General features: G+C 51.7%; 1 protein-coding gene across 2 annotated transcripts; it reads right to left on the reverse strand.

Moving 5' to 3' along the window:
- Positions 1 to 3,313: 3,313 nt before the first annotated feature.
- Positions 3,314 to 17,344, reverse strand: LOC131210553 (homeobox protein unc-42). Of its 2 annotated transcripts, none has more exons than XM_058203816.1 (6): positions 16,843 to 17,344; positions 10,769 to 10,953; positions 10,470 to 10,577; positions 4,666 to 4,842; positions 4,328 to 4,440; positions 3,314 to 3,425 (listed from the first exon to the last, which is right to left on the reverse strand). In XM_058203816.1, the coding sequence occupies exons 1-6, from the start codon at positions 17,261 to 17,263 to the stop codon at positions 3,314 to 3,316; spliced, it is 1,116 nt and encodes a 371-aa protein (XP_058059799.1). In that variant the 5' UTR covers positions 17,264 to 17,344. The 2 variants fall into 2 exon arrangements, with proteins under 2 accessions (XP_058059799.1, XP_058059798.1); XM_058203815.1 differs by having other exon boundaries at positions 3,314 to 3,420; positions 4,335 to 4,440; positions 16,843 to 17,263.
- Positions 17,345 to 27,863: the final 10,519 nt, after the last annotated feature.

The raw sequence follows: 27,863 nt of genomic DNA on the forward strand, positions 1-27,863 counted from the left end.
CGGACGGCGGTATCGTTGACTCGCCGAATGCCGCAACCATCGTCATTCAGTAGAGCCACGCGCAAACGCTTGATCCTGCGTTCCGAGCGATCAAGCAGAGCTTGCGCGTGTGGAGCGACACGCGAACGTGAATCGATGTAGTATCCTAGCGAGTAAGATCCACATGTTGGTCATCAACATCTGTTCTCGGCTTTATGGAGCCAGGTTAGGGCGTCAAATCAGCGTGAAAGAGGGGCTAGGGAAGGAAGAACGCGACACTCATTACACGTGTGCACGGAGTGACGACGCGCCGGCGGCACCCTGTGCGGAACTAGTAGGAGCTTAGGTAGAATAAAAGCAATTTCGTACGCGTGAGAACCGGCCGAGTGTTATGGCACGAGGAAGCAGGATTGCTTTTGTTCGCTTCTTTCTTTCTTTCTCGTTTTCTTGCTTTCGATCGCTGATCGGTTTACGATCGCACACCCCGCATAGCAGCATTCGGCATAGAGGAGGTGAAACAGGTTTTAAAATTCACTGTTACGGCGGGAGTTCGGTGCGGTGTTCGGTGTTTTCCCGCCCACCGAGAGAGTACCGGACATAGCATAGGGCAAGCAATGGGGTAAAACTTCCCAGAAAGTGTCCTCGCATTTACATTATTGGCGGTTGGGATGTTTTCTTGTTTGTCATGTTCCAAAATCCATTACATTATACGGATCACAACACTTGGGGTTCGCGGAACAGGAAGAAAATTGGCCCCTTTTTAATCACTAGTGATACTTTAATTTTATTGATTAACACTTTCGATTTGCTTATCACGTCACGGTCGATGGCCGAGGGTTCTATGCTCGGTTCGATGCAGTGCAGTTGTGTGGCCCACTGACCCATCGGAGTCTCCCCCGATATAAATATATAAATATATTTAATATCGCTAGCGCGATCTAAAGCACACAGTACAGGTCCCGCCGTAGGTCCAACGGGTCGTAATGACCACCGGAATACTGTGCGCTATGGACGCAATGGCGTGTTTTGATGGTTAGCTTAGTCTTACACACATTAACAAGCTTTTTTTCTGTTTTAGACCAACAATGTCGGATAACCTTATCCGTTTAACAATATTCCCTTACATACGTACACCGTTGCGATTAGTTTCTTGTTCTTTTATTTATCGAAATTCATCAAACGGCTTCTCAGTCTCTGTGCTCGCCGGATTTTTTTTTGGTCTTCGAGCACCAAGGTTCCGTTCCGCGTGCAGTGGAAAGAAGCTAGCAGACGAAAGAAACACAAAAGGAGGCACTATTGCGATTGGGGGGAGCCACGAACCGTACGTTAGTCGTAGGGCATCATGCAGCTTCCAAGCTGGGAGAGACAAACAACGATCAGAGAAAAGGTGGAACGAGGATGAAGATTTGGTTGGGTTGTCGGCGCGTAAACAACGCCAACACAAACGCCGGCCAAGGATGGCAACAACGGTTTAGACGGTTAAGAGTATAGCAATTTTGTAATGTTTACGTTCAACAATAACTACACTGCTGAGTAACTGTATGATTACACGAAAATCAAATGAGAACACAAACACCTAGTAACTGAACCACTCTCTCATTATTGTGAACCAAAATAATAAAATTGCGCTATAATAAGGTTACAACACAGAACTGAGTCTTTCCTGAGTATTTTTGTTCCCTTGCCAATCTCACCGTTGGTTTGTTGCTGTGTAAGTTGATGGCGAATGGTGGGAAATTTGGTTGGTTCTTGGGAAAACGTACACAAGCGTCGGCAGCGAGGGATGGGTATTTCGGACAAAGTTTAGTTTGGATCGCATGTTCAGGGAAAAGCCCATCCGGGAGCCGTTGCCAATCGTTAGCGAAGTGAAGAAATAGGACCCATACAAAGATAGCACCGAAAAAAAAAAACTGTGGTTGTCCATTGTATTAATGTTTTATGTGTCTTATATTTACATCTACATAAAATTCAAACGCGTTCTGTCTTTTTGGTTTATTTTCACATAGTTTTACCCTTTGGTTTGGCTCACATTCGTAGGGTTCCTGGCAGCAGCCGCGTGCGGCATTTCTGTTCTCCACGCTCCACGCTTGCTCAGTGAAATGACTCAAATGATCCGTATTTACAAGTAAATGTTGGCACCGTAGAATTAGGAGTGGTGCCGCGGTTTGTTTTGCTTTTCTCGAAAAATACGATTGCGAACAGATTGCCGTGTACTTTCTACCGTTTTTGTTTCCTTTATTTCCCCAAGATAAATCTACTTCCTTACCGATAGTCCACTATACCCACAAGCTCTCTATTATGTACTGGCGCTAAAGTGTTTGTATTTTGGTTTCTTCTGTATGAAATAAAATAATTTGGCTACGTGTTTTCTGTTTTAGATACGTTAAATCCTAGATCGAATAACTGGTTGCTTTGGTGATGTGGTGCCGGTTTCGGTTGCCGTCCGTTCCGTTGGTGCAATCCGTTCGAAGACCTACAGTACATGATACCGTTCCGTGCCATTTGAGTGTGGTGACTAGCATGAAGTGACATTCGGCGTACGCCGATGGTTTGTTAAGATTTTAAAACGATTCAGAATATATCCGACGTTTTTCTGCACCGCGCGGATGTAGTAAACTTCTAACGGTCCCGAGAAACGGGTCCTGCGTGAAGCGCCTGGCAACGGTGGCATCATCCAGCGCTGGTCGAATTCTACCACGGTCACACCGGCGCCTGTGTACGGCACGTTAATGCAATGAACGTATCAATTAAAATACATTTTAATACACAGCCCACCGGAAAAGGTCCTTGGATGTTGCCCAACGCTCTACTTTGACCACCGGCCGCCCGGGCACCACATAACCTGGGACCCACCACGGGGTGCACGCAAATAAATTAAACCAATTAGCATTCCCGGCTGGGCCACGGAAACTAAACGGTTTTCCGTTTTGCCACATCGCCGGTGCAACATAATACCCGCCCGGTCCATCCCCAGAACGAAGCACGCTGGACGGTGGTTGCTGGTGGCGAGGTGGTTGGTGAAAAGTCAGGAAGAACGCCAAAAAAGTACAACTAATGGGTCGCGAATTAAATGCGCCGGAATAATGGCGGAAAGCCGTTGCCTTTGTGTGAGTCTGCATTGTCGGCCGGCCGGTTTACGGGTGTATTTTTTGCCCCGGATTGGGTTCCCAGTAACCCGGCCACATCCGGGAGTAGGAAGAGAAGGGGGAGGTCCGGAGGATCGCTGCCGGTTAAACGATTTTCCGTTCCCGGCCCTGGCCCCATTCCGCCATCTCCGTGCGGTGCGTGCGGTGCGCCTGCGACTGCTATTTTGTATTCATTTGATCTACATTAATTATGTTTGGTATTGCAGCATCGGTGCGGACAGATTGGGATGGTGCGAGCTGTTCATTCGCAGTGCCGATAAGCTTTTGTTGTACCATTCGTCCTCGGCCGTCATTCCTGGGTCAGAGAGAAAAGCACACAGAGAAAGAGAGAGAGAGAGATGATGAAAAGTGGAAAATACGAGGGAAAACCAGGCAAGGGACGAGAAAATTCAACCGGACGTTACGTCCCTCACGCGCGGTGGGCTCCCTTCAGGTCCCTGGTGCCAAAGGACCAGGTGCACCGGCGACGTGCGGGCAGAAAAAAGTTTTACGGCCCACCGGAACTTGTTGTGCCTTATTTTTCCGTTCCCGCACGGTTGCTGTTTCGGCACTGCTTTGCGCTTCGACAAGCTTTCCTTCAGGTGTCAGCCGAGAACCGCGCCGGGGCGAGGACCGCGCCGCCTGGGCGTCGGGGAAACGTCTTGGTGGCCGCCACCAGACACGGCGGCACACCGCCAGCACATTATTGATCATTACCGCTCGGCGGAAATGACAAATTTTCCCAAGACGTGCCCGCACGCCTTTCTTGGCCGAAGCGGCAGACGGTAACGCCGGTGCTTCGAAGGTGTTGCCCCCGACCCCTCCCCCGGGACACGTGCGCTGCCGTGGCCCACGATCAATTCGAAGGTGAAAATAGCAAATTTCCTCCCAGCAGTTGCAGGCATTTCCGATTCCATTGCCATTGCCAACCAACAATTCGTGACCTGCTTGCCGTCTTGGGTGTGCTTATTTATATCTTTATATTTCTTCGAGGCGCAACGCCGAACGATGCGCCAAGGAACGGGCCTTCAAGGGACATGCGATTTCACGCTCCGTCGGGGGCCACGTATAGTTTTGTGTGCCCTGTGTACGGCTTGCATCCTCCGATTGGCCCGGACGCCTGCCCAGTCACGCTTTTTCCGACCCGTCACGAAGGAGTGCACAGTGTATGGGTGCGTGTGGAGAGAGCAGCTCTAAACGAAATCGGAAATAAGCGAACGGTAAACTTACCCATCGAATCCTGACGCACGCCAACGGCGCCCATGTTGGAGCCGTGCGTCATCGAGAACGGCTGTGCCATGCCCGGGTAGGATGAGGCTCCCATTTGGAACAGGTCCTGGCGGTTCCGTGGCGTTGGGGGAGCCGACAGCGAGAAGGAAAGAGAGAGAGAGAGAGAGAGGGAGAGAAAAAGAAACGCAAAAATCAATACCCAATGGCCGGATGGCGACCGTGGGCCCCGCGCGCGGAGCAGCAGAATTGATCGAAAAAGTTGGGCGCTGCGAGCGGGGAGTTTTTCATTTCAGCTGGCCGTGTTTTTCGTTGGCTCGTTTCCGTTCCGTACCTGGGGATATCGGTTGATTGAATTTGGATGTGGATACGGTTGATAACCTCTCGAAACGCTGTAGCCCTGGATGTTGCGCATCATTCCATTGCAGGACGGTATTACCGAGGGGGCGAGCGCCTTCTGGAGCTGCTTTTCCTGCTTTCGGTACTTTGCTCTCCGATTCTGAAACCAGACCTGTTGGCGAAACGAGCGAAAAGTGCCGATGGCAGCTTAAGGTTAGAAACGCTGCCTTCTATTGCGATACGAACTACGACGTGCCTACGAACTACACAATCTAGTGACCGGCGAACGTCGAGCAAGCGCCGGAACCGAGAATCGCCGAGTTCTGACCACTAGCAAGTGACGTGCCGCTGATTGCGTTATTAGCGAAACTTATCAATCCTTCGCATGTGGATTCGCCGTCCCTCTGCTCGCACGCACAGTTCGAACCACACGCCATGGAACTTTTCAAAATGAAGGACATCCAGCACCAGCGACGAGTGTGGTTTTGTGCGTGCGCTGGTAGTGCAAAGACCAACATGGAATCCTGCGAGCATTGCCAGCGAACCCGCAGGGCCATTGCCGAACGGCACGGTGATGAGGGTTCCCCTCACATGCACCCTCCCGGGAAACCGTGCAAGTCCGGCCCTCTTTGATGAGCGCGTTGTGTGTGCACTTGACTAAGCGTGTAGTGGTACAACAGCGAGTGTAGTGGTGTCCTTTTCGCTCTCGTGCTGGCAAGCGGCTACCCCGACCGAAGCAAAGCATCCTGCGATTCCTTTTCGGGCCGATAGCGAAAGATGGCGCGGTGTATGTGGTGGTTGTGCGTGTTTTTTGCAGTTCCGGAAAAGTGGAAATCCAATGGCGCACACAAGACGCCGACCGGTGCTTGTGCGAAGACGGAACGGGGCAGCGCCGAAATAGAAGTAAAAGCTTACGATGGCACCAGTCGCAGAGCGGGAAAGGGAAAACCGGGTACAGGATCATACTGCAGGCTTTCTTCGACTTTATCTTAGTCTCAAAAACTTTGCAATTACAGCGCCCGGCAGCAAGGCTACGGCGAAGTAACAAATTTCTGCCATTTTGCTGGTGCCAGCCGCTGGAAGGGCACCTTCCGCACCTGCTCTGGCGTAAGGCACATCCTGCCCGAGGCATCGACTTGGCGTGTGGATCGAAGCAATGGCTCTCCGGCGAAGAACGGAAACGATGCGCTGTTGTTGGCCGGTGCCGCGTCTTCGGTTCCATGGCAAGGCTGAGGACCTTGTTCAGGATCTGGCACAGTCTCTCTCTCTCTCTCTCTCTTTCGTTCGCTTTAACTCTCCATTAGCGTAAAGTCACCGGAATGCTATCGTCGGGTGGCTCGGGCTTAGGGGGCCGTGGATGAGATGCGCGGTCGGGGCATGTCTTCTATTTAAATTAAATGTGTATACCGCTATTCGAAATCATCATCTTCGCCATGCCCTTTCCGTCCTTTGCACCACCTTCCCTTCCGTCTCGGCGCCTCCGTCGTTCCGCGTTTCCGTTCACCGTTCCAGAGTCGCGCGAAATGGCGAGGGCGAAATGTTTGTGGTGCCTTTTAGCGTCATCGTCGTCGTCCTCACTGTCAGGATCTCATCTTGGCGTGGATAGCGTGTAGCGGACACGTACGCACACACAGGCACACGCAATTTCTCGCCCTGCGGCGGCCCTCCCTGCGGGGGGCTAAAGAGCTCCCTACCACACGCGCCCTTATCCTTCGTCCCGATGCCCCAGACACACACAGTCCTCTGCTCCGTCGCTCGCCCTGCTCTTCGGCTTAGCTTTCGAGCCGCCATTTTCCTTCGCAGAGGAAGCACCCAACGGGTCGAGTGGAGTCGAAATTGAACTCGTAAATAAACTGCGCGGCCAAGGCGCAAGGGGCCGCCCGTGGAGGAGGATAGGAGGGTTTTGTGTCTTACGGCTTCGGGGGCCCTTCTGGGCTTAGCTTCGGTTTTTCATGGGACGGCGGATCCCTGCCGTTGTCCCGGGCCCCGGACCCGCTGAAGCACCCGGGCCGTAATGGAGGAATTTCCAAGAAGGCGGAGTAATTGAATTAAGGATCCATTTGATGTTGTAGATTACACACTAACAGCAAACGGGAATGCCGCGTGCGCTTCCTTCCTTTCCCGCCCACCTTCGAAGGGGCGTCCGGCTTCGTCAGCGCCGTACTTCCTTTCGGCAGCACTCCCGCCCCGAGGCACCACGGTTTTCGTAGGTAATTTTCTTGGCTCCGTCTTTTGGGCACCGGTGTACGTTTCCTTTCTGCCTCGGCCACTCTCACTGTCGCTCGCTCTCGCTCTAACCTTCTTGTTAATGTTCTCTCCCCGGTTCGCTCCGCTCCAAGCCATCCCCTCGGCACGAAGGGACGAAGAAGTTGGTCCGTCCGTCAAAGTTTGCCAGCAACCCCGGCACCGGAGCAGATCCCGCATCTTCTTCGACCGTGCCTTGGCAGGCAACGACCACGACGACGACGACGACGACGACGACGAACGATGATGATGTTGTTGATGCTTTGATGGGTTCGAAGTTCTTCCAGTTTACGGGGCCGCCGGCGCACCCGAGTGGATGAAATGAAGGTTCGTTCATATTACTTTAAATCAAGTGCTCGCTCCAGTGACGCTGCGGAGGCTCCAGAGGAGGTTCGTTGGCAGCCATTGCCTTGCCCTGGCGCTACTTTGTAGAAGATTCGCAGAAGTTTTTGGCAACCAATTTTGACTTTGCTAAGCCAGAGTGGATTCTTTCTGGTGCTGCGATAGATTTGCCGACTGTCAGCCATTACTGGCTAATTGAGGCGGGACGCGACCAGCTAGGGTAGCAGTCCTGTGAAGCGTGTTGAACGCAGAAATTTATACTTTTTTTTTCGAACAACGAACAGCTTATTGTCCCGCAACTGTCGCGCAAAACTCTTGCGAACGTGACAGTGGAACATTTCCGATCGGCGGCAGCGCCCGGTGCGATTGTTTTGCATACCTCCAGGCGTTTTAGGAGATATTCAAAATTGACGGTGCGAGGAACCACGTGAAAATGGCCACCTCAGGGAAGATGTCGCAACAAATGCTCACGTTCGGGTGGAAGTGGTATTGCTGTTCCCGCTTTGCATCGGTACTGTCGCATAATTACCTCCAGACGCGGCTGGTTCAACATAAATTGTGGCCACCCAACTCACACGGTGACGATCGGAGGACGAACGCCAAGTTATTCGTTTTCCGAAGCGAACAATTTGATGCAGAATGATAAAATTCGCAGCAGTACTACGACTGATAGTCCTCCAATTTCCAGTATGGAGTTCGGCCCGTGTTCTCGACACGTCACACCGGATTGAGTGAGAGGACATCGTGTGGGACAGCTACCCAAAATTATGCACCTGATTAGCAGCGACCGACGACCTGTTCTCGGCACGGCACGACGGACAACCAAGGACGATCCTATCGATAAGGTTGCCCCGTGTCGCTTCACAATCGCCTTTCATGTTGGGACGCCGGCGATGGAACGGCCCATTTTTGCGAAAGCAAGTCACGAACGGCCGGCCAACCCTACGGTGGATTAATGTGCGGTGAGAATTGTTTTATTTTTGTCACCCAAATCATCCCGGCCCGGCAGTCCGGGGCACTGCGGGATGAAGTCCTCTGCTACTCGCCAGCCACGCCAAGGTTGCACTGGAACGCACTCCACGAGTGACCGATCGGATCCCCCGGAAATACAATAATAATAAATACGCCCTCGGACCGTATCGCAGCGTATCGAGCGCACAGTTTGTAGGCAAACTGTGTTCATCTTCATCCGAACAAGCAACCATCGGATCCATCAGGATCCTCCGGGCCCTCGCGGTTGGGGCCAGAGCGGAATAATTCCCTGCCCTTTTTTGCCTATGCCGTCGTCCCAAAAATGGTTCGTGCCCACCGGTCCGTCGGTCGGTCCGTTGTTTTTGGGCGACCGGCGACCCAGGCTGTCCTTTGTCACAACGGGGTCGGCCAATGCCAATCCTTCGTCCGATGATTGGGGTTCGATATTGAAACGAATTTAGGAGTAGACTTGAAACAAAAATCGATCGGGCAGGATGGGTCCCCGGGGGGTCGTTTGTCGGGTCGAACGCTTCCATGCGTGCTGCTACTGGCCAGCACGGCACAACGAGCCATCCTCGAGCCACTCACGATCCGATGCAGTTCACGCATTGCGCAGCGCCTTTCATGGTGGTGCCTGGCCGGCAAGGAGCTGTTTTTGTGCCGTAACGGCCCCTTTTCGGTGACACGAGAGCCCGGCACCGGAATTCCCTGATCCGGACGGCGATTCTCCGGCGCACCCGCCGCCCGACTCCGGTGCGCGGTGGCGCGATGTTCGAATATCTTCATTGAATTATTGATGCAATCAATAAGTATTATTTCGTCATTTGAGTAGCGACCGGTGTCGCTAGGTGCCTGGGCCACCAGCGCCGAAGTGCCGAACGTGGCTAAATTTGCTGAACGAAGGCCGCTCTCTCTCTCTCTCTCTGTGGGCGCACTCATGCGAACCTCATATCCGCGTGCGGTGTGGGGTGCGTTGTCTGTTTGATTGGATCGAGATTGTGACCGCCCTCAGGACAACGACTGCTGCCGGAGGACGTGTTGATCAGGGTTTAGCATACGCACAGTGCTCGATTAGGATAACACATACCGGGTCGGGCCGGTGCTAAAATGTATTCTTGTGGCGTTCATCAACAACCCACCACGGTGTCCTTGGAGGCGCATCCCGTGCTCATTACGGTTTTATTTTTATACCCTTTTGTGCGGGATTAGTTCGGAATGTCGAATCAACACCGGAGCCCAGGTGCGCAGCTCTGACAAAGAGTTCGAACATTGCAGTGATCACATCACACATTTTTCACGCTCTCTGACTATTATTCTACAAAATAGATTTACTAACAAGCTGAAATACCTGACAGAGATATTCCCTTTAAGCTGCATGGCTACTCCCGGCCACATCTTCTTTAGCATCGGAGGGGAACCCTATCTGGCTAATGCCGAATGTAGTGAGAACGCGCCACGTGTTCGAACGAGAATGGTTTTGCATTTCGGGGAGAGAGTGAAAAAAACTGATACCTTACTGGAATACCGATACAAAAACCTGCCACTTGCGGCGGAAGGTTGTTCCCGTTCCCGGGCACGGCCAGCACCAGCACCTGGCAGGGAGCGAGGCTGCTGACACGATGTTCTAATATCGTCAAATACCGATCGTGAATATTAATCATCCGCTCGTGCGCGCGTCCACAGGCAGTACACGCGAGGCACACAGGAAACCGGAAACCGGAAACCGGAAACAAAACAAAGCCTCCAAAACGCTCCCGATCCTTTCGAGTAAGAAAGCAAAAAAAAAAAAAAACGGTGGAACCCGAATTGGGAAGACGAACAAATTAGCATAATGGATGTCGCGTAATTCCAGGCTCCAGGCTTCCGATCACTGTCGCACGTGGAAGGACCATCGGCAGCGCTAGCGCAACGGAATGCGCGAATGGAACGGCGGCCACTGTTCGGCACCTCCCCGGGGCGCGCTAGTCTTCGATTCGTTCGCCGTCAACTCATTGAATGAAAATTTCAATTTTTCGCTTTCGCCAATTAGCATACCAAATTTGATGTGCTCTCCTTTCGGGCGTGTGCGGCCGCATCCCGCCAACCCGCCCCCGAACACCGAGGAACGAAGAATCGGAACGGGAAAGCCGGTCGACGGTCGTATCGATAAAAAGTGTTTAAGGAGTGCGTCCGCGTGACTCGCGGTGTAACCGCGGAACGGAACAGAATGGAAGAATGGACGAGAAGGCCAACTCCACTCACCTGTATCCTGGCCTCGTTCAGCTTGGTAGTTCGCGCTAGTTCCTCCCTACAGTAGATATCCGGATAGTGTGATTTCGCAAAGGCCGCCTCTAATTCTGCTAATTGTTCCTGTTCCAACACACAGAGAGAGAGAGAGAGGTGAGAGTTAGAGGTAGATCAGCGGTAGATCAGAGGTAGATGTTGGATCAGCGTGGCCACACGATCGTGCGGGGATCATTCGTACCATTTCGGAACACCCATCAGCCATCATCCTGAGCAGGTTTCCGGATGGCTGGCGGTTGGCCATTACTACTACCTACCTGAGTGAAGGTGGTCCGATGTCGCCTTCGGGCCGGTGTCGGACAGGATGCTGTGGTGGGTGTGTGGCCGGCGTGCTGGGGCAAAGCGGAGAGCCCACTTCCGGGCGACGAAATGCCACCGGGCACGGCGGACCCCAGCGGGCCACTGTTGGGTTCGGGTTTTAGTTTCTTAAACGCTCCTTCCGCTGCACCGCCGGCGCGATGGATAAAATGGAAAGGAAATTATTCAAGTTATTAGACTGCACCGGAACACGCCAAACGGAGCGGTCCTGAGCGCTCTCCGCAGAAGTGGGGAGTGAAGTGATGAGTATTAAATAAAAATCAGATAAGAAAAAACAATCGACGGAAAAGAAACCAGCATCAACAGGCCCCCTGAGTGGTCCTGCTGGAGGGGTGAACACGCGAATACGAGTCAAGTGTATTTTCTATTGGGACAACCCACGGTGGACATCGCGGTGCACCGTTCCGAGGGGATTCCGAGTTTGATCGAAATCGGCGGAGGGTCGGCGATGTCGTATGGCGTCATATTCTCGAGTGCAAAGTACCGGAAATGGATTAATAATAGGGCCACCATATGTGTCATAAATAATAAATGGGTACCGGGGTACACTGGGATTGCGATTTCGGTGGATAAGATAAGACACTGCTTTAAAGTACGGTTCCACTTTCAATTAAAAAGCCGTGAGCGATTGGGATGTTCCGGCTGATCCGAGCCATATCGCCAGATTGCTTTTCGATCGCTGCTGCTGCCGAAAGGAGCTCGATGGGCATGATACTGGGCTCAATTGGCCGGATCCCGGCGGGAACACTACTCCGCTGTGATAAATGTTACCTTTCGTTTATTGGAACTTAAATTTTTCCTAAGCTGAGCTCCATTTTTCACTGGACTCAGTTAGGCCAGTCGCTGGCTGGCCTGACAGGAAAATTGACAAAGTGGAACCACCGCATCCGTGTGCGGTGCCGAAACGAACTTGCCGGCGGTTGTCACAAATTGATTTGAAGCACCCCGCCGCGGGTCTACCGGCGTTTAGAAACCCTGCCCAGATGTAGTATCCTCGCCAAAAGCAAAAAAAAAAAAACTGATGGAGGATAAATGTTGCAACCGACATAATGCACCGGGTCACCGATCACCGCAGTGCAGCGTCACGTTGCGCATCCATCACGCCGGAAAATGGACTCCTGAGCGGCACAAGTGGTCGACGTTTATCAGAATTGTTCCCCAACAATACCACCCTCGGTCGGGCCGGGACCGGGCGGAGGATCCGCGCACAGCCAGGATGCTGCTGCTGATGGCGGTACCGAAGTTTAGTTTAGTGGTGGAGTTCACCACGTCAGACACACAAACACACACGCAAGGACACGCACACGCACTGGGGACCAACCGGCAGCGGCGCTGACAAAGTCGATATAATGAGCCAATAAATTGGTGGTATCCATTTAAATAATACTAATTAGTAAATTGATTGTAATTAAATTGATCATTATAGTGTCGATGATTACATAGTAATGGGCTAAACCCAAATTCAATGCAATTTACGTTTCGTCAGCGGAGTCAAACACGATGGCTCGCGGACGGCGTGTGCGAATTTCTTCCGCCAAAGTTTTCTACTCATCGACAAACGCCGTTAGTACATTCACTGCGGATAATCGTCGATTTTAGGTCTTTAAAAGATTAAAGAACAATTGCAGGAATTACGCTCAAACAACAGCCTCACGCTAATGGTTAAAAAAGGCCCACTAGCAACATGTAATCGAACGCGTTCGCCGAGGGGTTCGCCGATCTCGAAGCCATCGAAACATCAAAGAAATGACCAGATCCCTTTGAACTCACCACACCTTTCGGTTGATGTATTTCGCCCCTGAATCGGGTAACACAGCGGAAGGCCAGTTTAAAAAACATGGTATGGAGAACAAGTCCCTCAACGACCGCGTAATACGGTGGGCGGTAAAGAGTTAACTGGTTGTTTAATCTATTCAACTGAAGTTGATTGATCATTTGGTTTGGAAAAGTTGCTTTTATTTTGGAGGTCTGAAGGCCTAACATTTGATTTATTTACAAAAAACTTGCTAAATTGATAGGATATAGTACTTCAATTAAATAGGTATAACTGCTAGGTACGGAGGGCTAGGTCCCATCAGGGTATTCCGGGCAAATTGCATATTTTATCATCGATTGATAACCATCGATAATCACGCCCAAAACTAGCGCCTAAATGCAGGCAAGCGATGTTGGGATGATTTGAATATACTACTGTGGACAAAAAGTAACGGAAATCGATTGTCTTCTATTATCATGTTGTGGTGCATTATGAATTCCTTCCAACTGGTCAAACTGTCAACAAAGAATCACATTTTCGTGGCCATTTCGTGATCATTTTTCGTGATCACATGAAGAATGTGTTGAAGGCTATTCCCAAAAAAAATCTTTCAGAACCAGTGTAGCGATAGACGTAACGTATAGATTAGGGATTATTTTAAAGGTGATTTAGCAGAAAAAAGAGTTCTTTTTCGAGTTATGAGCGAATTTCCGGTATTTGTTTCCCGGCCATAATAGTACTTCACCAAATGCCCGATCGTTAATTTCAGTGCGAAATTCGCACGCACTGTGAAACGATACCAAACGCAAATTGGATAAATTTCCAAACTACAGAATCGAAATAAGCATATTTTCAACGGAGCAACGCACCGTTGTTGAGGGAAATCCCGGAGCATTCGGGGAGCCCAAACGGACCGTAGCCGCTTTTGGGGCATTAACCATCCGCAAAAACATTACCTTTTCCACTTCCATCCACCCCTGCCCGGTGGTTCCGGTGCAAATCAGTTTGCTCATTAGCAGATGGTGGGCCGACTGGGCCCGAGCCGGCCGGCCAGTGACTGTTCCACCTTTAACGGCTCGCTGTTGGCATTCGACTGTTCACGGCGACCGGTGTCCAACGGTGCCCCGCGCACCCCCCAGCAGACCCCGACGACTGACCGTCCACCGTGGGGCCCTGAATGGGCCAAACGAAATGGACGCCGGCCACCGGGACGAACCGGGGCAGAGCCTTTTTAGTATGCAAATGGTATAATTCCATGATGGAAATGAATAAATTATTTCGCAATGTCTCTGATGAAAGAGAGAGAGAGAGCGCCAGGGAGAGAGAGCGGTGAGAGAGAGGAACGTACGGTGTGTCCCTGTGTATGTGCCCCGGCCCGGGATGTGGAGACAGTAAAAACGGACCAAGCTTTGGACTCTGGAACTTTGTGACTCCGTCCACGGAGTGCCACGGATTGTCCGCCGGTCCGGCCGTGGCACGTTGATGGACGTGTGATCCGGCGGACCGGTGGACGCGCGATATCAGCGTCATATCAGTGCGCACGCTAACAATGACGGTGAAAAGTTGCCGATGTTTTGCACTGGACGCGGTGGCCGCTAACTAGCATCCGGCCGGCCGGATGTCCTGTGCCGTGTTTGCCGTGTGGCGCGGGTCGCCCCATTTTGGGCGACAGACAGCATCAACATCAACACGCCATCGCCATCAGCACCACCGGTAATGATGATAGATGCGCATAATTGTGTCCCGTCCCGTGCAATGCCCGATTCCCGATGACGGACGGGACGGTTAAATTATGTAACTCAACCGAGCCACTCCGTCCGCAGGTTCGCAGGGGCCTCCCTTTCAACCATTTAACGAGAGTGGGTGGTGGGTTTTTATTAGTCCCCGCCACCGCAACCTTAAAGCCAGGTGGTGGCCCCAGTCCGGTCCGGTCCGGGTTATCCTCCTTAAGATGCGATTATCCTGCGATGCGAAAGTGCCGCCAGGGGAAAGTATCCGGGTCGCGCGATTGGCCCGATTCGCGCATTAACATAATTTACAAAAATAAATAATTCATTAATAACCGTTGTTGGTTTCGCGCGGGAATCTCCAGCCGAGCCGGTCTCCGCCGGACGTTGCCAGCCCTGACCTGACCCGCGGGTCACTGGGCCCGGCCCAGTCGCAGCAGCCGAAACCGTTTGGAAGGAAGGAACAGCGATTAATTAGTTAAATGACACCCACGTTTACCTTTAATTAGCCCATCTACATAATTGATAGTACGCCCGAGCGGGCCCCGGCGCGCGTCTCGAAGGATGCGCGCTGGCTGGCCGGCCCAAGGAAGGTGCTCACGCGGTGGTTTACGGTGGGTTTATGGGGAAGATTTGCTAATCAACCGCGGCGTCGTAAGTCCGTGGGCCACAGTCCGGTCGGGTCTGTGATGCCGATGCCGAAATCCCATTTACAGCATCCTTCCGCGAGTCCCGGGCGGTGCTCGCTTCCTAATTCTACACCAACCATATGGCCTCGCCAGTGCGTGTGCGGATTTGTCCGTCGGCTCCGGCTGTAAGCTTTTCCGCCTCTCGCCGAGGGTTCCGCTTGGCCGGCCGCGTAAGGCGAAGGAACAATAATGAAGTGCAGCTTACGACAAGTATGTCAACACCTTTTGATTGCTCTCTCTCTCTCCGGAGTCCCCCTTGCTCTATTTAGCGAAGGGCCGCGCAGACCGAGGGACCGCCAGCAGGGATCGAGCGAGGATTCGACCGAGGGTTCCGCGCGAGGAAAGCCAGCAGCGTGGTCGCCCCGGTGCGGTCTCGGATTACCGCGGTGGAACCGGCAGGCACCAGTCGGCGGTACCGAGGGTCCTCAGCACACAGCTCAATTGCTTTGTAATCAGTGCTTATGTGTTGGGTGAGTTTTTCGGATTCCCACTGCTAATGACCCGGCCGGAACATGGGCCAGCCTCGCCGTCGAAGGTGCCGCTCGAAGTGTCAAGTCGCCCGGCCGACGGAACATTTGTTCGGTTTCCGCTTACCAGAAATGTAGCCATTTGTTTGCACTTTTTGCCCACCACCGCCGGGCCGGCCCACCCGCCAGTCAGGACACCCTGACATCAGGACAGCAATCAACCTGTCATTATTGTTGTTAGCAGCATCATTGTTGGCGGGTATGCGGGCCCTTCCGTGATGGCCGCGGTGGGTCACGTGTCGGTCCCGAAGTCGGCTCGCTGGAGAGGTTTATTTATTTGTGTTACAAATTTTCTCGCCAATAAAGATGGTTTTCAAGTGCGTGAACCCCGGGTAGGTTTTTGTGGGGGGGTTTTAGATAATAACGCATTAATTGAGTGCTAATTTGGAGTGCCGCCGGTATGGCATTTAGGTGCAGGTTTAGTTGGGCCATTGGAAGAGCTCTTCGGCAACTTGCCGGATTCGAAAGAGTCTTACGGCCACTTGGCTTCAGAAAATATGGAACTGATTCGATTGATAAAATGATGGACTAGGCAAATTCAGCAATTATTTCCATTACAAGGGACCCAAATGTTTGCTCAAATTAGAAGTACCAACATTGAATGAAAATGTTTAAAAAGAAAATAGAACGAATTGTGAAACTATCTTGGGAAACATAATGAAAGGAAATATGATCATAACTGAACGAAGCGATTTTCTTATCCTTAAATTATATTCATATCCCTCTGTAATCTGTATTTCAATTCGGGCAGTTCCTGTCCTAAACCGAATGTTAACACCCTTGACGATTGTGGCCCCCATCAAAAGCCGACGGCAATTGTTTGTATCGTGAAAACCGAAATTAAACGAATTGTATGAAATAGTTTGCGGCTCGGATACCTTATTAAACCACATTTTTTCCTTAATTTGGTTTGTTTAAAATCATCGCAATAGATTTTAATAGTTTTTTGGTTAACAAATGCCAGCAGCTGAGACTCTCCGCTCAGGAAAACGAACAAATTCCGCATCGCATCGGCTGCTCGCCATTCTTTAGCACTCCACGGCAGATGGTGTGGCAAAAGAAAGGGCCTCTATTATTTTGGAACTCAAAAAGGACATCCCTGCGGGTACAGGGATGATGCACACGAACGATCTCACGCTGCGGCACGCTGAACCGGATCGCCCGGATCAATCCCATTAGCGAAGCCAGTGCGGGCCATTTGCAGTGACCACAATCGACGGATTATCCGTCGCGCGCGCGCGTCCCCGAAAGGATAATCCTGGCCACGTGCGGGCAATCGAAACAAATCGTCCACCACCGGAAGGGCATTCTTACCCGTGATGGAGCCATTATCCGACAGCCGGTTCGGGGGCGTGTGGGCTGGCGTGTGGTGGTGGTGATGGTCACTGATGGTCGGCGTTCCGGCCAACCCGCCGTACAGGGCACTGAAGTCCTCCGGGGTGCTGCTGCACTTCCGGTGCTGGCCGATCGATTTGTCACCGTTGGTGCCCCCGTTCGGGCCGCCGCCACCACCACCGACCCCTCCCCGCCCGTGGTCGTGGGAGCCGAGGCCGAGGAGGCGGTTCTCGTGGGTCGCAATCCCCATCAGCCGGTTGTCCTGCAGGGACATGAACTTGCTCTCCGGGCCCGCGTTGTGCTGCGCCAGGTTGCCGTGCGAGAGGGCCGCATGGTCGTCCAGCAGACCCTGCTGCAGCCCGAGCAGGCCCCCGACCAGGTTCGGCCGCAGGTCGTCCATCAGCTTCGACTGGCCGCAGGAGCCGGCAGCGTTGAAGTTCAGCTGGCGGCTGAAGATGGCCGGAAAGATGTTGAACTGCTGCGAGTCCGGGCAGCCGCCCGACACGCTCGCCGTCGGGCTGAGTCCTAGCGGCCCGTGCAGTGCAGACCCTCCCCCGTTCGTCACTCCCTCGCCGGAACCGCCGGAAGCGATTGCCGCACCGAGGACACTGCCACCACCACTGCCTAGGACACCACCAGCCGCACCGATGCCAGCGACGGGGCCGCTTCCGGCGCAGTTGGTTTTGAACTCCACCGTGTGGCCGTGGCTGCCGTGGCGGGTGTTGCCGGCCGAGCTGGACGACGGTGAGGACGGATCGGCGAGATCTGCATTCACCACCGGTAGGCAGCAGTAATCCGTCGGCAGATACAGCTTGAGCGTGCGAGGGTCCCCGGAACAGGCGCTAACCACTCTACCGTCCAACGACCGCGGACACTTTCCCCGGCGGCACAACACTCGCGCGTCGCGTCGCTTTCTTCTCGTTTTTCTTCTTCTTCTTCTTCTTCGGTACCTAGAAGCACCAAGAACTGGAATCAAGGAAACAACCCCATCTCAGAATCTCTCACTGGACGCTCCAGAGCCTTGCTATCTTCGGCCAATCTTCGTTCACTGTCGCACCTCGGGGAAGAATTGAACGAAACTTGTCGGCAACGGTTTTCTATCACTTTTCGCACCACTTGAAGTGGCCGTGATCTTGCTGAACTGCCTAGAAACCCTACGATCGTCCCCGTTTCTTCTTGGTCAGAGTCGAAATCACTGGCGCCTGGTGACGTAGTAGGGACTTTGCACGTTCGTAGCGTTCACTTCCTTCTAACTTCCACTTGAACACCGTTTGTGGGCCCGTTTCCCGACCCGCCCGCTTATTGCACTTGATTCTTCAGACAGGGGACACCGATTTTCGCAACTCCGTCGGCACTACAGTTAGGTCTGCTCGGTTCCTTGGAATGCTCCGGAAAAAATGGCGGTCTTGTCACTGTTCAGCGGAGCGAGCACTGAGAGCTTCCTTTGCACACCAACACCGGTCACCGCCTGCTACGCAACCTGTTCCGGGCATCCTTTAAGATGCGCTAGATCCGGGGCCGGATTTGGACCGCGAAACACTAACCGGGACTGACCCGTGAGAAATTCCTCCTCCTCCGTGGTTTGGGTCCGCGACAAAAGCCCGCCGGCCGATGGTGGTGTCGATGGTCGATGGGCTCCCGGGAGGCTGACGTATACACTGCAAGGCAAGGCCTACTGCTCGGCGGAACTCGACGACAACTCAGCGCTCGACCTTGCGTGGCCCGTGTGCTGTGGCGCGGTGCATCGGTTTGATCGGACTGCGAAATCGGAATGCTCGACAGTAACAAAATTAATATCATCTGATGGTGGTCCCTCCTGGCGGCGCCTCCTCCGGCATCCTCCTCCCTTTTGCGTGTGGTGGTGTGCGAGCGCCCAAACTCACGGCCGGAACTGAGGACGGGGTGGGACTGGGTCCGAGCGAAAGGAGACGAGCATTCATCAACGGTGCAATTTCACGGTACTTCGACGGCACCCTTCGAAAAGGATCCGCTGCGTACGCGTGTATGTGCGCAGCAGTGCTGCCAAACGCGTTGGCACCCGACGGCCGCAAAATGGGTGCCCCGCCGTGGCTGGGAAAAATGGACGCTGGCTGTGTCCTGCTCCTTGTGTGCGCGGGTGTCCTGATGCACCGGTGCGAGCGAGAAAAGCAGCGAGAATCCGTGCGGGCGCCAGAAGCGCATGCGCTCGCATGTCCCACGGCACCGCTGGGTCGTCGTGTGCACAAAAGCAGGACAACCGCACCGGTGCCGCGCGAAGGACGACGGACGGACGGACGGTCGGTCGGTGTCCGGGAAAAAAACGGACCAATCATTTCGAGCTAATGTTTTTCGGTTCGCTCCTCCGTTGCCACGGTGACGCCATCGCCGTCGGCCTGCGGCGAACAAGGACGACTGGCAGGAGCGCCACGGTGTGCAGGGTGCGCAGTCCTGCTGGCCCACTTTCGCTCGGTCGCTATCCTGCTCGGCGGATCCGACGGCAGCGTCCTCGTGTGTGCCCGTCCCGGTCGGTGTGTGGGTGGCCACCCGAGTTCGCCAGCACCGTGGTGTTGGTGCCAGTGGACGGTGGTTGGGGTCGGGAGGTGCTACATTCACAAAATGGTGGCTCGGATGCTGCCTGTCGCAGGACTGCCAATGACACGGTCGGTCGTCGGAGTCGGAGAAAACTGGGTATAGTTTTGCTGCCTTTTCCCGAGTGCGCCGAGTATTTTTGCTCCCGTTTTTCTTTCTGTTTTTATCCAGTGGCCTCTCCCCAGTTCCTGGCGGTCGTCGGGGGTTTCGTGACGACTTGTGACGGCTCGCCACTTTATTTGCCACGTCGGGGTGTCTTTGTTTTGCATGCTTCCGGGGGTGCTGCGGCTGCCCGAGGGAGAAACGGCTGGCCGGGACTAGGGATATACCTTTCATGCTCCAACCCCACCGGGTTTCGATCCATCAGCCCGGTCTGGAGTTAGTGGCCGGCCGACGGAAGAAAAACATTCCCGGAGTGGTCAGCTCACTTCGGTTGTTGGGTAGATTGTTTTTTTTTTCAAATTATTTGAGTCCTGACTGATGGTGGCCAGATGATTTTTGGGTGTTTAAAGTTACGGTTTAGGTTCTTACTGGAACGGGATAATCAAGCCAACTTTAAGGCTTTTACTTTTGAGCTCCTACAATAATAGGAATAACAGTCACCATCTTCCACCATAATTTTTCGTCCCATAAATGTCAGTGAACTACACTCAATCGGGGCCACAAATTGTCCCCTTAGTACACCCACCGAGGAGGCACTGAGGTAGACGATTGTAGAGACTGCTGATTGGCGAGACGCAGAAACTCCGAAAAACCCTTTAAATTAAAAAAAAGAAAGTCGCCAGAGTCTGCTCGTCGGGCGCCGTTCGAAGGATGATTACCTATAAACGGTTACCGTGCTCCGGCGTACCGGAGGAGCAGGAGTCCCGCGTGCCGTGACCCCGGCACCCGTGGCACCTGGGCGGCAGCCGAGGGTGGATGACATTTGTGGAAATAAAGTTTAGCAAATGTAATTATCCCACCATACGGTTGCCCCTTCCCGGGTGTGGCCCAACGGGGCCCAACATGTGGCGGGGAGACATTGGTCAAATCTTCTCCTAACCGGGCCTGGCCAGCAAATCCGTTTATCATGATACACGCTCATCCTGGGGAAATCCGCTCGGTTCGATGCCATTGCAGCGGGCCGGGGGTTTAAATAGCTTCTCCACCGGGCGATACTTTAAACGGGTCTCTCTTCGGCCCTCTACTCTTTTGGTCGCCACTTTAAACTAACCGTCGGGTTTTTGGTGAACTTGTCAATGTATTTTTTTTTATATGCATTGGAACTGTGGCAACCGTAAAATGTTCGTTGCATAAACGGTTTTCGTCCCTCGGTTTTCCCGGCGAGGGTCACCAATTTTCCGCATCTCTTTCTCGATTGTGTATCAATTTAAATGCCACGCTTCAAGCCCGATGTCGCCGTGTCGCCGTTGTCCTTTGCCGGTCGCGCAAAAGAAATGCCCAGCATTGTCCCGCTTTAATTAGGGGGCAATGGTTGGCGCTAACTAATGGCACGTGTCGCCACTTACTGTGTCACAATATTTACACTTCCGGTGCGCTTCCGCTTCTCGCTAATTATTAAAGCTATCGGGGGCAGGGCCACTGCCACACCTCCTTCACTGGCATGCGTATATTATGTTTGTCGAAGGCAATAAAAAATCGCAGCACCACATTCTGGCCGCTCGCACACGCGAGCTCATGTGGTGAAAATAAGCTTTATAATTTTTTGCACACTCCCGCCCGCCCAGGCCCATGCGATGTGACGCACGTGCCACTTCCGGCCAACGGTCGGTTATTTAGGCCAACCGGGTAGGAAGGCCCAAAAGAAAGGTCTCCGGTCGGCATCCGGGGAAGAATCAGAAGGCATTCCTGCTGCTCCGGGTGTCCGGGACCGAGGGTTGCGTGTGGTGTGCAAAGTGTCAAGTAGCATCCCGAATGCATTAGTAGGAACTGTGTGACACACCGCAGGAGCCGGTCGATGGTCGATTGGGCCGGCGCACTTTGGGAAACACCCACGGCACGGGAGGCAAAAGAGTAACGATTTCGGTTAATAGTGCACACGGTAATGCACTAAACCTAATCTAATTGTTGCCACCAGCGGGGCAGCCGAAAACGAATTCCACTCTGGTGGCCTGGACCGAGCGGGAACCGCAAAACTGCGAGCGAACGGAGACACAAAGTTTGCGGCAAACTACTTAAGCATAAAACAAAACCATCAAACAAACTTTTTTCCCAGCTGCCATCTGCTAAGCCGCCGTCTGGAGTCAGAAGGAGCGGCGGCACCGAAAAGGGCGACTTTATACGGTGAGGCCACAAAAACGGAAAGAAAACCCAGAAAATAATGGAACTCGCAGCAGTGAAGCAACACATTCCAACCGGCGTGGAGTGGATGATACCGAGAAGCCCGGGCGAGTTGGTAAATGGACGCAAAACTTACATCAAAGGACTCCGCGGGAAATGGGGCGCCCGGGCGCTGGGGGTCCAAGGAAAACCCGGGCTTCACCACCACCGGCTTCAGGCCGGCGGCGTACGCGAAACGTTTCTTTGATTTCGGTAAAAGAATGCTTTCATGTTGGCATTTGTTTTTTAAGCACGGTCTTAGGCGAACGCACCATCCGAAGAGCTGTTTGTTGGCGGCAATGTGCGTGTCCTGTTCGTCCGTCTGTCTCTGTGGGACAGTGGACGGCAGGAGCTTTTCTAACCGCAACTTGCTTTTCGTGGCCTGCTGCGATTCCTGGCGAACACTCCGAAGGCTGTTGGCTGTCTAAGTTGGGATATGCGATACGAGCTGTAGAGCTTAGACCTCGAACCGTCTGCAACCTCGAGTGGCGATTGAAAGTATGAATTCACGGTTAGTTTCTGAGTGTGTCCTTATACTTGGCCACTAACTTTAATTTCAGTTCACAAACACTAGCGTTCGAGGTAAAGTTCTTTGTTGACTGTGATGCTTTAAACTGAGAAAAGACTATGTCTAGACTGTTAAATGTCAAAATTGTAGCTCAGCGCATTCTTCGATTCATTATTAGGCCATCATAGAGCAGTCAACGCCTGAAGCTTGAAGTTGGCTCGTTTCGAAATGCTAAAGTTCCGAAAATGCCTTATGAAAATTGGTCTTCTCGTCTTCTTCGTCTTTTCACCAACATTAAAAATTTAACACAAAGCCAGACTCAGATAAAAGAAAAAAAATTGTTAGGGTTTTTCATAAGTTTTAATTCAACACAGTTTTCTTATTAGTTTTGTTACGATTTATCGCACAGTTCAAAGTATCGTTTCCCTATCATCAGCAGTAAAAAGACCCTGGATATGAAAGTTTAGTTTTGAAATGTTTTCGATTTGTAAATCAAGTTAAGGATAATTTAACAGTAAGAAAATCACGATTTTTTTCAGAACGTCGGCAGTCCGATCACCGATTTGCGTGCTGCTTAAGATAGCAAATCAATTAAAATGGTATCAAAAGCACATTCAGAATGTTTGATGACGACGCAATATGAAACAAGTAAAACAGCCCACACATTCGCTGAAGAGCGGCCACGTGTCGGACGTGTTCGGAACGTAGTCGCTACCGCAGGAACTCACCGGATCCGCCCGTAGAATGTGTGTCCTTTTTAGCCGCCTCCCGAAGCAACTCCCGGATCGATAGCAGCGGCCCGAGTAGCAGTGGGCAACACGGCGATACGAGCATCGTGAGCGAAAGATTGTATATTTTATGCGGGATACATTAGCCAATTTTCCGAAAACCGTTTTACGGACAGTTACTAAAACGTTTTTCCCGGGCTGGCGGCGGCAAAAAAATATGACGCGGTAGATCCATTCGCTGCCGATGCGGTGCGCTGCGGCGGCCGGAGGAAACCTTTTCGGTAAGCGAAGCGAGAGAGAGAGAGAGAGAGAGGGAACGCGAGAGAAAGAGAAAAAACCCGTAAACGATCGTAATTAAAAAAACATGATTCCTTTTATCTACGGGCCAACATAAAAAGCTTAATGGTAGGTGTACACTTTCGATGCTCCTTCTGGGCCGAGTGCTCCGGCCGTGGGCCGTGGGTGGGCTGATACTCTCGTCGAGTGTTTTATGGTTGGTGGATGAGCCCTGCAGCATGTCCTCCCACCGTTGCTCGATTGCTGCTCGATTCGAATTCGTTTTGGGCCCGATGATGGTCGCTGCGGGCGCCAGTACACTGAGACAGAAAGAGAGGAAGAGAAAGAGGCAGGACAAGGACGTTGCTCCCCTTTCGGTGTGTGCCAGAACCCTGCACGCTCTGGCCCCAAAATAGCTGGTATGTGGCACTGAGACTTATCGGAGTTTTCCAGCTGCTCCTGCCGGTGGGTTGATGGTTTTTACCACCGCCCCATTTTGGTGCGCTTATCCTTCGTTCAACTTTATCCACTCTGCCCGCTCTGCACGGCGCTCTGATGGCGACAAACAGGTCCCGCGCAGGTTGCCATCTCGATCCTGCCCATTATCCTTGCGGCTCCCATCGACGGTTCATCATCTCGTCGAGGTCACCCCCAAACTCAGGTGGTGTGCAGGTGGAGCATACATTCGCTTTCCTGCGGCCGGCTCGCGAGACTTGATGCTGCCGAAAAAAGCATTTAAATGTTGTGCGATGTTTTAATTTTATTTGCAGTAAACATTATCCAACAAAAAAAAGAGGAGGGAAAATGTTTTCCGCGAGGTTCGAATAAACGCTAATAAGAGCTGATGTATGCACGGACCGGATGCTGCGTGTCTGCGAGGAGTTGGAGATTGTTCCTTGGCGCAATTTATGTTTTGTGACAGTTGCTCTTGTATTTTGGAACCTTTCGAAGGGCTCGCACGCCAAAAAGGGAACCTATCCGACCGAATGCTAGAGCCTCGTAGCGGGCAACGAAATGGGGATTGGGCAACCATTTAAGACGCCGTTATTTGGCGTATGCTCTCTCCGTTTTTTTTTCGTGTGCTTCTTCCAAGGCACTCGTTTTGGTTCTTCACCTCCCAAAAAGGCGCTAAACTCGTTATTCGGGAAAGTCTGGTCCAAGAGCAGAAACCGGGAATGGATCCGGAGCAGGCGGATGGCAGATGGCAGGCCGTAAATACATTAGCCGTGTGTAAGGATGTACGCGAGATACTCGAGGCTCGCTCTAGGAAGTATAAATTCATTCGGTGGTTGAGTTAAAGTGTTGAGGGTCACCAAAACGTGCTCCTTTCATTCCGTCTTAGATTCAATGGCAGTGTAAGTATAAAAAATTGCAGGGTTTTAGTTTTTTTTGTATTAATTGCAATAGAATGGGAAACCGTAGAAAAAATGCAACCTATATAAGTTTGACGAGGAAAGTTTTGTAAAATCAGACTAAATTTAAAAACGAAAGTCGTTAGGTTGCTGTGCAATGGTTTGTGAAGCTCCCGGCACTGTATAGAATAATATCTGCCCGATGCTGGGATTCAGGATCGGCTTCGAGTCGATAGTGCCTGGCAATCAACAGATAATCAATATTTCGCTGGTTAAATATGCTAAATATTGGAATGATTGAGTGACTGACTTGGAAAGTGACTAGGAAAAGTGTTAAACTAACTCGCGATTCTTTAATAACCAAAATACTGCTGCTTATTGTATACTTTAAAATAATTTATTTATTCATTTCATCAAGGAATGTTTGGCCATATGAGTGGCCTTAACATTAGGTGCTTGTAAACTAGGAGCGGACATGAGAACATTTTTTTTAAAGCTAGCAACCGACATATCAAAATCAAATAAACTATAATTGCTATTAAAGCTACGCATTGCTACCTTAGTGCAACCCTAGTAAATTTACGTTGGACGGCTTATTATTGGAATTTGTTATTCCACAAAACAGTGTTGGGGCAACATAGAACGCAGTTAGTTTCCAGAACGGATTGGACAAACGATACATAAAGAGCTTTAAAACATGTCGGGTCACTAAACTCTTTGGTCAACTTTAGTATAAAATTTGTTTGGTTGAAATGTGCGTTGAAATTTAATTTGCTGTCTAATATATCTAATAGATAAGCTTGCTGTCAGTATATCAGATAAGATTTAATTATCTTCTACAACTTTGAATTAATTCATACGGGTTTTTTTTCGGCCTAACTACAACAACAAAACATATGACTACTTTAATGCAAGTATTGTCCGTCGCTAGCTACTACTTTCTCCCATCTTTCAGTTGATTCTCGGTTTCCGTGTCGATAGAACTCTGCATCTTTAGAAGCGATCCAATCAGGTCGTTTATGGCCAAAGCATGCTTCAAAAGCAATAATTCTTGTCATTATCATTATTCACCAATAATTTCTACTGCTTTTTAAAGCTCATAGTACACCACACCTTTCATAAACCACCATATGCATAGCATAACCTTTGCACAGTGACTATTTCGCTTTGGTTGCGTTGGACCTGGTTCGCCAGGCTGTAGCCAGGCCTTTTTGCACTAAGATTCTCGTAATAAGTCAATTTTTCTTTGCCAGTGACGACTCGATACAAGCACCCCTTTCAACCCAAGTACCCAAGTACTCGATACCCCTTTCTTTTCTCCACCATAAACATCCTTTGAAATACAATGACTTTCGGTCGAGGTTTTCTTCATATTAAAGTAATGAAAAAGTATTCCCCGCACAAAAAACATTTTACCAGGAACAGAACTTAACTTTAGCCAAAAAATTGCAATATTTAGTGTATCGTATTCTCGAGCGATGCACGTGATGGCCTATTCGTTTTCATCCATGCAACAATTAAAATGGGTCTGAATAATAATAACCGATTTCGAATGTCGACTTTTCAACTTCACTAACGAATGGATTGGCAGCGGCCCGGGTCCGCACTTTCGGTTGCGGAGATAGTTTCAGCGCCCAGTAACACCGAGCGATATTTCTGAAGAGTGCATCTCATCACGGACCTATTTTACCGACATTGGCCCATTGGCGGGCCGAGTGCGAAACAAAGCAAAACCACCCATCCGTCAATCGCCCGGCAGCATAAAATAGCGGCAAGCTTTTAAAAGAGGTGACGCCGGGCTGAGCACTGAAATAGAACAGCATCAACGGGGAAAACCCAGCGCATACCAGCGCACCAGGCCGGGCCGGGCCGGGCCGAGGATCGGTGCCGTGCACAAAGTTTGCGATGCGAGCGTGTTTAATAATTTTGCAGGAGGACGATGTTTAATGACTTTTTAATGGAAGCGGGCAAAAAAGCGCATGTTTTCTATTTAGATAGATAACTGGATGGGAAGCTGGCTAGCTGTGTGTGGGTGTATGTGTGTCCACCCGCACGCCGCAACCTCCCCGCGGCACCCTGCTCGTCATCGGCCTCCGGGGCGGAGGTTGATGGGTTTTATTTTACTTTTTCTCTTTCTTTTTTTGGTCGAGTTTTCCTATCCAATATCGCCGTACGACCGCGAGCCGGGAGCGTAAGCGGGACACGGCCACGGAGCGGACGCACGGAGCCGCTGAAACGGATCCCCGTCGGCAGCAGCAACGCACCGTCGACCGACTGTTCACATTTTCTTTGGGGTTTTTCGCCATCCCCTAGGGCCGCCTTTGGCTTTTCCGGGTGCGGGTCCGGAGGATTCGGCGCGCACCGGCACGGCGGGTCCTTGGCTGGCTAACGACCGATTTCTCCGTCCGATCGGGGCGGGCTTCAGTTTGCCGAGGGGAGTTTGGCGAACCCAGCGCCAAACCGCCGACGACCGGAAGCAATGGAGCGGTCGGCTCAAGGCTCGGGACTCTTCTCGCTGGCAAGTTTTCGTTGACGAACGGTCCTCCGGCTGGCTGGCTGGCTGGCTGGCTGACGACGTCTGTTGCGCTTCTGGTGATCATTTTTTCCCATTTTTCGCATCGTCTGTGATGTGTGACGTGACTTTTGCCATCCTGGCAGCCCCACTTTCTGCCCGCAGCGATACCGGCGACGACGACGACGCAACTTCCAATCCACTCTCCGGCAAGGCAGCGCTCCGGCCAACCACCACACTGATACTCGAGTCGTCGATATCTTCGCCATGTTGGCCTAGGGTGGCCCACGGGCCAGGAAGGAAAATGTATTCGAAGCGAGCGGGCCGGGTCCAAAACAGGATGATGATGAGAATAATTTCTTATGCCGGAATGAATTTTACCACACGCCTTCGCCTTCCGTCGCCCGGTCACCGCCACAGTGCCTCGGGGGCACCTTTTCGGATATACTTTATAGCTGGGGAGAATTCTGTCGTCTTCTGTTTTTGGGGTATTTTCGGTAACGAAGCCGGTAACGGGTGGCTTCGTTGAGATGCTGTAAGATGAGCACCGGTTGGTGGTGGCCAATATTTTAACTGTTTTTCGTTGGAAATCCTGGAAACGGCAACTAATTTCAACTTTACTTGACACTAGACATAGCCTGGACATTTGGAGTACAGAAAATCGAACGAGGTGCTCAGAACATCAGGAACAAAGGATTGATTGTGGCTGCCCAAGTCTCCGTTACAAGTTGATGGTG

This window comes from Anopheles bellator, chromosome 2, assembly GCF_943735745.2.
Source record: "Anopheles bellator chromosome 2, idAnoBellAS_SP24_06.2, whole genome shotgun sequence".
NCBI classification, from domain to species: domain Eukaryota; kingdom Metazoa; phylum Arthropoda; class Insecta; order Diptera; family Culicidae; genus Anopheles; species Anopheles bellator.